This window comes from Rana temporaria, chromosome 3 (assembly GCF_905171775.1).
Source record: "Rana temporaria chromosome 3, aRanTem1.1, whole genome shotgun sequence".
Lineage (NCBI taxonomy): Eukaryota > Metazoa > Chordata > Amphibia > Anura > Ranidae > Rana > Rana temporaria.
In genome coordinates, this window is record NC_053491.1 from 179,871,024 (window position 1) to 179,883,274 (window position 12,251).

Consider the following 12,251-nt stretch of genomic DNA (forward strand, 5'->3'; position numbering starts at 1 on the left):
TAAACAAACAGCAATTCTTCCATTAGTTATCTCATGCTTGGACACATAAATCACTATGAATAAGTGGCATAGTAAAATTGCTATTGATCACATTAGCACAAGATGCTGTAACTTATAGCCCAACTTCAACCAGAACAATCTTTCTTGTGCACTTTACACAGAATAGTGTGTGTGGGTGTGTGTTTGTGTATTATAGTAATGCGTACATAGAGTAAGTTCATTCAGTTCTTATTTGTTTAGACATGACTGTCATTTCAAAGTAGAGAGCATGTTCTATACACATGATCATTGTGGAATGTGAGCTTCGGAAGGGAACTTGTATGTGATTAATGAGCAGCACTGACTGATGTTACTAACAGAATGTAGTCCACATTACATCGGACATGTTAGTTCTTAGAATATGAATGTGTAGTATCAATTTAGTGTTGTCAATTGCTTGCAGCTCACTGTATAAAATGAGGGAGGACAATACTTTTTACAAAAAAAAGACGTATATGTAAGCCACAAATATAGTGCATTGTTTTTTGCTGTTTATGTCCTTGAATGGGGCAGATTCACAAGAAGGTACTTGTTGATATACCGTACAAGAAATAGTCTAAAAGAGCTAGCAACATATTAAAATCTATTAAAATATGCTCAAGTCTCTGTATTGCTTCGCTTAATTATATTATTATACTGTATATATTTATTAAAAGAAACAAGTTACAATGGAGGAGGGGTATACTTCTCTAAATAGCAGACTAGAGTGTGCCTAACAGACTGGAATTACAGAAATGCATTGAAGGGACAGGGTTTGATGACATTGCACAACTCAGTCTTGGCCTTATGACCTAAATATGTCTAGCTTCGGGTTTCTTTATTGGGAAGGTTAGCAAGTCTGCTTCAAGATTTCACTGATCATTTATTTTATATTTGGGTTCTATGAATGGGTCAGGAAATTAAAGGAATCTTGCCAATGTTGATAATACAATCCTGACAGACATTCTAATCCTCTCCACTTTCCACTCTCTATGCTTTTCTGCTGCACTTGTCTCCAAAAAAGGGGTTTCCGATCATTTCATATATTGGTGACAACTGTTACCAGGACAGGAAGTGTAGAAAATGCTCACCAAATGTGACATAGCAATATAAAATTGACAGTGGTTCCAAGCCTTTCCCATTATATCCAAACAAGGATAAATAATTATGTCTTGCATTTAACTTTTAATTAAAATAAAAGAATACCCAGAATTGGCTGGGGCAATACAAAGCAGAAGGGGTGAAATTTGTTTAAGACCTATCTGCCTAAACTATTGACTATTGCACATATAATAGAATCTTGGCCCTCCAGACCATTTCATGTGGCCCATGCTCCTCCCCTGCAGTTGCTGCACCTCCATCATATTTGCCTCCGCCTTTTCTCAGCAGTCTGTAGCAGAGAGTACATAACTACTTTAACATATCTTGCACCTATCTGTGCAGCCACAGCACCCCCTCATCTCTGCCTCACCTTGTCTCAGCAGTCAGCAGACTCAGGCAGCTTACTATAGACCCCCTCCGGTTCTCCTCCAGTGCCCCTCCATCCCAGCCCATGATGAAATTGAGTTTGACACCTCTGGACTACTGCATCACTAGATACCTAACATTCAGCAAGCACAGCCATGCTTCTGTGTATGCACGTGTCTTCTTCTGTGCCCCAAAGACTTTCTCACTCCCCTGCTGACATTTCTGGCTCTTCTACTTTATAACCCTTCTGAATCTGTCAAACACTGCCCTGAATCTAATGCCTCTCCCTTTCACACTCTTTAGGACTACTGCTACCTTTCCCTTGATTTAATAAGCCCTTGAGTTTGTCACCTGTGCCTGAAAATGTGCTCCACAAGGCTGCTGTCCCTTGCCACCGGTGATCACTGAATGAATGAATGAATGAATGAATGAATGACTTGTATAGCGCTACTCATGCGAACTGAATCACCTCTGGGCGCTTTTTCCAGCCAGAGTCTGCTTGGCTGGTGCGGTCATTTTACCCCGTAGGATCGTGACACACTTGGGACACACAGTCATACGTATATATGGGCCAATTTGGACAAGATCCAATTTACCTACCAGCATGTCTTTGGAGTGTGGGAGGAAACCGGAGTGCCCGGAGGAAACGCACGCAGGCACAGGGAGAACATGCAAACTCCAGGCAGATGGTGTCATGGTCGGGATTCGGACCAGCGACCCTTTTGCTGCTAGGCGAAAGTGCTACTCACTAAACCACTGTGCTCACTCTACTGTCTTTGCTCAAAGTTGTCCCCAGTTTTATTTATAGTTCCCACTGTGCTAAACACATTTCATCGGTGCCCTCTGATGTTTGGTGAATGACAGATTCAGGGATTTATAAAACCAAGCACAGTTTCATTGCAGTGAAATCATATTTGCACACAAAAGCTAATCTCTTCAAAGTAAGCAAAGTCTTCAATTAGACAGTTGTAACTATAATATGTTATTGTTCTGTCCTGGTAACATCTGCAAAAATTTTACATTTTCCATCACTTTCTAACCTGCTGACAATGGTCACTAGGAAAAAGTAGAGAGAGTATGTCTATCCAGCAGGGACAACCTAACAAAGATTGTGAATCTTCACTAAAAATGTTTGGGCTATGCATACCTTTTGAGTAGGTTCAAGTTTATTGTATTTTACTATAGTTGTATCATTATTTCAGTTAAATTCAGAAGTTAAACATTTGGTTTAAGTGTTATTTAAGTTTAAGGGTTAGGTAAGGTAATTTCAGGGGGTCTGTTTTGTTATGGGCCGGGGTTAGCCTTAAGTTAAAGAGTAATGTTTCTGTGATTATACACAAAAATCTTAGAGCACTGTTCTATATGCCAAGTCAGAGCACTCGTGACTCATTGCTGTTGGGTGCCGGTGTTCAAGGAGCTCATCCAAGCCATTCGATCATGCAATCAACAATAGGAAAGATGCCACACACCAGGGAACAGCCCCACTGTGAGATAGAAGCTTCAGCCTAACTCCTCATAGGCCATGCCCCACTGATGCATTTTTCTCCTACCATCAGGCTTAGGGACTAAGCCAAGTTATCCATAAAGTTCATTAAATGCCCTTCTAACATAAATCTAATTAAATGTTAAGACCTTAGGTTGCCCTTTTTCAACCTTTTAAACACAGAGGAACCCTTGAAATAACTTTCCAGTTACAGGGAACCCCTACTAAAAATGACTATAGCCACAACTCCTAAAACATTAGCGTGGGGGTCCCTGGGAAGAATGATCCTTAAGCCTTGTACACACGACTGGTTTTCTCGGCAGAATCCATCAAGAAACTTGATGGGAGATATTTTTTTGCCAAGGAAACCGGCCGTGTGTACATTTTCGTTGAGGAAACTGTCGAGAAACTCGACGAGCCAAAAAGAGAGCAAGTTTCCTCAATGGGAATGGAGAAACTTGCCGTGTCGAGTTCCTCGACAGCCTAACAAGGAACTCGACGAGGAAAACGATGTGTTTCGCCCGTCGAGTTCCTCGGTCGTGTGTACGAGGCTTTACATTTGTGGTTATTGGGAAGAATCTCCCTCCTTACAGATAGCTAAAAAGATCATTGTTGTCAGTGTGAAATTATCTGAAAGGCAGAAATTGCTCATTGCTCAAAGAACCCCTTGCAACATCTGGAGGAGGCCTAGTTAAAAAAAAACTTGCTTTAGGTCATTATCTTTTTATTATTGTTATTGCGGTTATTATTCTTACTATTATTATTATCATCGTTATTGCTACAATAGATAAGTATTACATAGTTACATAGTTAGTCAGGTTGAAAAAAGACACAAGTCCATCCAGTTCAACCACAAGAAAATAAACAAAAAATAAAATAAAAAACATAGTACAATCCCATACACCCAACTCCATACCCACAGTTGATCTAGAGGAAGGCAAAAAAAAACAGCAGAGCATGATCCAATTTGCTACAGCAGGGAAAAAAATTCCTTCCTGATCCCCCGAGAGGCAATCGGATTTACCCTGGATCAACTTTGCCTACAAATCTTAGTACTCAGTTAAATTATGTACATTTAGGAAAGAATCCAGGCCTTTCTTAAAGCAAGGGAGTCCCAACATTATTTTTGTTTACTGGGGTAAAATTCACAGAATGAGTTGTATAAGCACTTGATTTAAAAGAGACATGAGTATTATAAAGAGTTTATATTAATTAGTTAGGATTTTTTTATTAACAAACTTTTACTTACACAAACAGTATAATGCCTGTATTAGCCATTGCATAGGAGAGACCGAGAATTCCACTGCCCATGATAGCGTTGCTCAGGTTGAATACTGACATGCCAAATGAAGTGGTCCCAGGATGCTTTTTGGTAAAAATAAAAAGAGAGATAGTTCTTTCAGTTTTGGGAAAGAGACTTTCAGAGAGAATATGCCAGCAGGTCACAGATTTCTCAATCTTCTGGTAAGTATTAGCTTTAATGTACTCAAAGCTTCATTGCATTTATGAGTTAATAATTACACACAATATAAACTTATTGACACTGCCCTACATTTGCTGAGGCTTGCTATGTCAAAGCAACGTAGATGGTGAGGTCAATGGGTTAAGGACAGTGTTTCACAAGGGAAATGCAAGACTGGTATTTCAGTTACAAAAATCATGGTTAAATAATAGATATAGGAAACTGGATTGGGTTTGTAACAGATTTTTCCTACTGATTTTGCGAATATGCCTGATTCAAACTATAAGAATAAATTGCAGTGGCTATAAAAGACAATATACAGTTTATAAAATTACTAATATAAGTTTTTTTAATATGATTCAGCATAATAATACTCACATGCTCATCTGCATATTCATCCAGTTTCTTCTTTCCGCCTATACCATTTGTTAGAAACTTCTGACTTTCGGCATCGTCTCCCTCAACATACTGACTGCATTAGAAATATCAGAATATAATAGTATTTAAGTTGTGTGTATTATATTAAAACATTATAACAATTAAATCACATTTTTTATAAATTAACTAACAGTATTTATTCATCTACATCAGGTATTTCCACTATATAGGATTAAATGCTGAATTTCTTTATATTCTAAATATGCCAGGGAATTGTAGTCATTATTAAAATTATATTTGCTTTGGGAACAGAATTTAACAGAATAGATAACTGGCCAAATGATTAGACATTGGACTGCAACCTCCAGTTTAAAAGGTGCAATAATGCAAAGGGGCATGCTTACACTACAGAATAATACAAAAAGATTATGAATGCCACACATACATGGACTCTTCACAGCAATATCTCTTAGCATAGTCTTAAAAGACAGCAGAAAGTCCAGCTGAGAATCACTACTTTAGTAAAACAGTTCAGAACAAAGCTACTTGTGATCATCCTCAGAAACCTCATCCCCCACAGCGAAGTCCAGGGTAACTCTAGTAATATAAGTGAATTACTGAAGGTATCCAAGGTCCAAGGTCCAAGGAGAAAGGGCCGCTCTATTGGAGTGCTCTAATAGCAACTTGGGAGGTGCACCCCACAATTGCTGGGTCTTCTGGAAAACCAGCATGTTATTGGGCTCTGGTCCAGCTGCCGACATGGTGGTTTTGACATTAAACTGGCTAAAGATCTCTTGTTCAGCTTCCCTTGCTAAGAAGGGGACACTAAAGAACATATCTTCCAGGGGCATGTTCAGGATTCCAGAGAGTTGAAGGAAATGGCATTAAAGGGACCAGCCCCTGCATCTGAGATGGTGAATAAATAGGAATTCCACTACAATGCTAAGCATAAACAAATGTATTCATTGCTGTTAGCTGCAACCTAGAGCAAGGTGTTTCACTATTTTAAAGCAAATGCTAAACAGAGTAGGCTCAAATGGCAGGAGAATCCATTCTGACCACAGTTACTAATACTTGCACAGTCACTTGCACTCTGCCAATTCTTAGTTTTGAGAATTTATTTTAAATTAGGCTTAGAGCAGAGTATCCGGTCAATGGTGATGTGTTTCAAGAATAAAATTATTTAATCCCTTTTGCTTCTAAAACTTTACCATTTGGTCATCTGTGGAGAAAATGGGTAAAGTATGCACAGCATCATGTTCCTAAAGCCATCTTGTTTTGTGGGTTAGACAATTAAACCTGGTACTGGAATGGTTAACATGAACAACATATTCATTCAGATTAAGAATACTTTATTAATCCTAAAGGGAAAATATTACATTTTTCCAGTTCACTGTAAATTTTTCATTGGTAGATGGTCACCGTAGAACTGGACATTAGATTGCATCCAGCGGCAGTTGCTTTTTTGTTTGGGAGGGGCGGCAAGAAACCCCCCCCCCCGTGGCACCTCTAACCCTTCCACGCTGTTTGCTGGTCCATCGGCGCTTACTTGATCAGCGGGCACATCGGGATCATTGGGCACATTGTGCAGGGGGACAGGCTGCGGCAGGAATCTTCCAGTGTCTTCCGTGTCCTTCTGAGATCATGGTGGCTTTCACTGTGTGTCTGCTCCCCTCCTCCTAGGCGTCCAATAGGATCCCCTAACTTTTCAGCCAATCAGGAAACGAGTAACAGACCCACGCTTCCTGATTGGCAGAGAGGCCAATGTTAGAAAAGCTTTTCTAACACATCTGGGTGGACTCCGAGCTCAATGCTCTGCGCTCCAAGTTCACCTTTTTAAGCAAAAAAACAAAAGAACAAAAGCTGGACAGCCGCACTCCAAAATTTTCTTTAAAAGAGATGTCTTTATTTTCAACTGTGCATACAGTCACTGCAAGCCCACAAAAATCAGCCATGACTAAGCACTGACGCCAGTGCGAAACGTTGGCCATACTGATTTTTGTGGGCTTGCAGTGACTGTATGCACAGTTGAAAATAAAGACATCTCTTTTAAAGAAAATTTTGGAGTGCGGCTGTCCAGCTTTTGTTCTTTTGTTTTTTTGCTATTACCGCATTGCCAGCACCCTGGTGGTTCAACAACCCCTGATCATCACGAGGCTCACCTGGAGCGGTGAGAATTCTGTCTGTTCACCTTTTTAAGCCTATTGCTCTAATCGGGTGCTTTAAAAAAACACCCCCGCCGCTGTAATTCAGATGCCCAGTGTCCGAAAAGAGGTTGGACGCTTGAATAGGGGATGGCAGCAGCAGCCATGGATAGATTCATGCAACACATAAATCTTTCCATTATGCATGAGCCGCCCCTGCATCCATGTCATGTAGATGACCAGCATTTAAAGCAAAACAGTAGGCAGGACTCAGCTGTTCTGGTACATACTCTGCAACTATAAAAATGCACACTGGACTGAAACTGTTTCCCCTGAATTTGCATTTGTGGTTAACCACTTTAAAAAGGACCATGCATTTCCCCAGTTTCTTGTTAGCTTGTCAACTCTCTTCTCCTCTCATTAGTTCTCACTTAGTTCCCACTATTGGTCCTGGTGCCTAACATGCTAGAAATAAGGAGTTTGTTGAATGGTAAGCAACTAAGTACTGGTGAACACACAGATGTTGATTTGCTAAAGGAGTGCATTTGGCTCACTTCATCCAATTATAAGGATACAATGAAGGCCTTGATAATTGGCTCAGAGTGTGTTCTAATTCCTAATTTCTGATTTTTCTGTTGCTCTGTAAACAGTAAACTGTTTCATTATATTGTGACAAGTCAGAAATGTATTTGTGCAGACCTGCATAGTTACTGATAGATCCACTTCAAGCAAACATCAGCATATTGCACGTTTTATCAAATCCCAGTTACGGGGCTTTAACAATTATAAGCAATAATAGCTTAACATGCTACCTGTTCATTGTAGCTTTCTCAGAATCCATATCTTTGCTGTATCCATCCTCAATGCTGTCTCCACTGTTGCTGTCATCATCAAGATCTGTGTTGACTTTTTGCAGCTCCATACGGTCCATTTTAAGCAATTAATCGATCGATGCACACTTTTACTCAAAGTAAACACTATTGTTCCTGTTAAGGGTTCTACGTACAGCACAGTCGTCTTCAGAACACTTTGTTCTGCAAACAAAACATACAAAATTATATATTTTTCCAATATGAGCAGATTATTAATCAATCTCATATAAGCAAACTTTGTTATTTTAATTGCTTATCTATGGTTTTTACTTGTGATGTACATTGGTGGCATTTACTTAACATTTTTACTGCACTCTGAGATAGAATAATAAAAATAAAATCTTAAAGTGTGTGCGTGAGAACATTTTGATTTTTTTTTTAGATGTTTTTCCTATCTATGTCCCATTAGAGGATTTCCTCTTACTGGTGCCCAGAGATGCAACATGACATAAAAGGATATTAGGAAGTTTGATTATTACATTATTATACAGGATTTATATAGAGCCAACAGTACAACTTGATGAACTCTCTCTTAGGCCTCGTACACACGACCGAGTTTCTCGGCAAAAACCAGCAAGAAGCTTGCTGTTTTTTTTTTTTGCCGAGGAAACCGGTCGTGTGTACACTTTTCGACGAGGAAACCGTCCAGGATCCCGTCGGGCCAAAAAGAAAGCATGTCTTCTTTTCCTCGATGGGAATGGGAAAATTTGGCTCGCCGAGATCCTCGGTGGCTTCACAAAGCTATGTGTTTCGCCCGTCGAGTTCCTCGGACGTGTGTACAAGGCTTTAGAGTAGGCTCACACTTTGACGGGTTGTGAGTGCTCGTTTGTGCGGCACAGTAAACCATTAATTTAAATAAGCTGCTGTACCTGCAAGAAACATGGGGAAAAAAGTCCCCCAATCCTTTCTTTTTAATCGCGACCACACTGAACCGCATGGTGCTAAGGCGTGATATACAATTTCCGATGCATGACAGTACTATAAATTCCTTTCCCAAGTGTCTGCTAAAGAGCAGTGCGTTTTGGCTGCAGGTCAGGAAAAAATTGTCTCCTGATGGTATGTCCAACACACCTGTGAAGCAGGTGTGTTGGACATACCATCAGGAGACAATTTTTTCACGACCGAGAAACTTGACGGGCGAAACACATCGTTTTCCTCATTGAGTTCCTTGTTAGGCTGTCGAGGAACTCGACAAGCCAATTTTTTCCATTCCCGTCAAGGAAATAGAGAACATGCTCTCTTTTTGGCTCGTTGAGTTTCTCGACAGTTACCTCAACGAAAATGTACACACGACCGGTTTCCTCGGCAAAAAAAATTCTCGGTCGTGTGTACGAGGCCTAAGATAAAAGTTAGATCACATACTTATCTTACTCCAACTCTTGTAATGGACTGGAGTGTTCTCTCATGGAATTATGCATTACCCAGAAAAAAAAGTATGGTAATGTCAAGCCCAGTGATGCAAGAGATGTGGGTAAAGTAAGTATAACATTGTTTTAAAAAAATATTTTAAACATACTATCAGCAGGTGATTTTTACACGGGGTGTTTTAAAACAGACCTCCAGAAAGAACAATCATTTGTCAAACATACTCAGAAAGGAGTCTGGGAATGCTAAAAGTGTTATTTTTATTATGTCGGAAACTGAGTTTCCGCAGCTCAGCTTAGGCTTATATACAGTTTAGAATACATTTGCCTGCTCTCCCCCTTCCTCTTACTTCAGAAATTCTTTTTGTGAGTGATTGAGAGGAAATCCTATTGTTTACAAACCCCTCCTCTCATCTATTCATAGAAAGCCTTGTATTTACTGAAAATAATACAATGCTTTCTGTGAATTATTGAGAGGAGATCCCATGGTTTACAAACCCATCCTCCCACCTATTCATAGAAAGCCTTGTATTTACTGAAAATAATACAAAGCTTTCTGTGAATTATTGAGAGGAGATCCCATGGTTTACAAACCCCTCCTCCCACCTATTCATAGAAAGCCGTGTATTTACTGAAAATAATACAATGCTTTCTGTGAATTATTGAGACAAGATCCCATGGTTTACAAACCCCTCCTCCCACCTATTCATAGAAAGCCTTGTATTTACTAAAAATAATACAATGCTTTCTGTGAATTATTGAGAGGAGATCCCATGGTTTACAAACCCCCTTCTCCCACCTATTCATAGAAAGCCTTGTATTTACTAAAAATAATACAAAGCTTTCTGTGAATTATTGAGAGGAGATCCCACGGTTTACAAACCCCTCCTCCCACCTGTTTATAGAAAGCCTTGTATTTACTTAAAATAATACAAAGCTTTCTGTGAATTATTGAGAGGAGATCCAATGGTTTACAAACCCCTCTTCTCACCTATTCATAGAAAGCCTTGTATTTACTGAAAAGAATACAAGACTAAAAATACAATAGAATACAATTTATTCCATTGATTACTCAAGCTTAATTACTGATTACATTCATTTAACTTGTTAAATTCTTTTTTTAAATCCAGTGAAATCAGGCCTACTGTTTGTAACTCTGCCAAAACAAAACACGCCTTATACCGAAAGGCGATTCAGGACATTGTGATAAAATAGAAAATTCTCAGTAATGTAGTTCTGCAAATAAGTCAGAACTGGCACAGAGAACCTGCTGCTGACGTTTCAGTAAAAGTCTACTTGCAATTTGCACCAATTAAAGGAGACAAATGTATTTACTCTGTGCTAGAATCTGAAATTCCTAAAACCAAACAATATCCAAAACCTTTTATTTTCTAGTCAACAACTAGGGAAAGGACCCAAACCCCTCTGCAGTCTGTGGCCCCAGTAGAGAGATTTCACCTCACAATTTGTGTTGCGACAGGAAATGATGGGAAACCTCTACATTTGCATATCCCGACTGTAAAGCAGAACTCAAGATGCAGTCATCTTCACAAATTGGTAAGAGGAAAATGTTACTGTTTTAATCCATTTATTTTCACCAAATACTGCATCTGGCACTATACTTCTTGTCTTTACCCCCACTTTTCTCTTTCTTTGTTCTGTCAGAAAATGCTTTCTATACACAGGATACTAGGCATTCTGTGAATGGACAGTGGCAGAAGAGGCATGAGTAAATGACAATACCACTTCAGCGGGTTCTGTGAATGAGAGGCACAGCTCTTGTCCATTCACAGAACACCTTGTTTTCTGTTTACAGTGCTGAGCAATTAAAGGGCATGTTCCCCTTTGGTACCAAACATGTTACCAAAGAGGACCTGCCTGCACGCCTCTGATCCCCTGCTGTCAGCGGGCAGGGTATCTTCTCCCCGCACCCGCTATCACAGTTTAAAAAGGGGCTGCGCCTACACAGCCACATTATCACAGTGATCTGTAAATGAATGAACTACCATCTTCCAGCGTGACAGATGGCTTGTAGTTCTCAATAAACTGCAAAGGTGCTGGTGAGTGCTCTCGTATTTAATTGATCTTTCTGCTCTCCGGTAACTGTCTGTCCATATGGGAGGTAAGGGCAGATGGCTATACTGAGATTCTGCAGGAACCTGGCATTGAACCCACAATCTGCTGATCACAGGGTCAATGCTCTGCAGGGTCCAGAAAAAATAAATAATAAATGCACTTTTTTTAACCTTCACAACTATGTGCATTTATTGCATTTTTTTAACTAGTGATTTTAGACTTTAATTCTCCTAACAAGAGTTAACTTTTTTTACCCTATGAATTTGTAGAGATACCTGTTACTGAAGTTCCGTTAAAAAAACAACATATTTTTTAGGTAAAATGAGAAGGCATTCAACCCTTCAGTTCTTGTCTCTCTGGGGTCAATTCACTAAAACTGGAGTGCAAAATCTTCAAATAAACCAATCAGCTTTCGTGTTTTTTGTCAAAGCTTAATTGAACAAACTGACACTAGAAGCTTATTGGCTACCATGCACAGCTGCACCAGATTTTGCACTCTACAGTTTTCGTAAAATTAACCTCACTGTCACAGGAACAGGAAGTGAGGTAATAAGATAATAAGCCCACATTAATTTCCACTTCCCTTTATTTGCTTTTGCCTGTGTTTTGCATATTTTGGTATAATAAAGTGAATCTAAGAACAAAAAAGGACTATATTGCAGGCTACAGAAACCTAAATGTAATAGCTACATTCATTTTTTAGTTTTTTTTCCTGTATTTTTACCTTGTAATCATGTCAGCAAAACAATCACTGTCCTAGGATGGCAATGCTCCCTCAGTGTGCTGTATCTATGGGGAAGCAGCATTTTTACCCTTGAGCAGGAATTAGTTTAGGACCACAAAACATTTAGGCCTCGTACACACGACCGTTTTCCTCGACAAAATCCATCTAGAAACTTTGTGGCAGAGCTTTTTTTGCAGAGTAAAACGGGCGTGTGTATGTTTTTCCTCGAGAAAACTGTTGTGGATCTTGACGAGAAAGTCTCA

The 12,251-nt window shown here is 39.5% G+C and overlaps 1 protein-coding gene across 3 annotated transcripts in view; it reads right to left on the reverse strand.

Annotated features, from left to right (window-relative positions):
- Nucleotides 1–12,251, reverse strand: part of SLC38A4 (solute carrier family 38 member 4) — a 116,422-nt gene that overhangs the window by 48,686 nt on the left and 55,485 nt on the right. For 2 of the 3 annotated variants that reach the window (XM_040343910.1, XM_040343909.1), the window contains exons 2-4: nucleotides 7,765–7,986; nucleotides 4,809–4,902; nucleotides 4,218–4,333 (exon numbers count right to left, since the gene is read on the reverse strand). In XM_040343910.1, the coding sequence (XP_040199844.1) occupies nucleotides 4,218–4,333; nucleotides 4,809–4,902; nucleotides 7,765–7,883 (329 nt within the window). In that variant the 5' untranslated portion in view covers nucleotides 7,884–7,986. Of the gene's footprint in view, nucleotides 1–4,217; nucleotides 4,334–4,808; nucleotides 4,903–7,764; nucleotides 7,987–9,186; nucleotides 9,248–12,251 lie in introns of those variants that run through there. The other variant, XM_040343911.1, reaches the window with a different exon arrangement.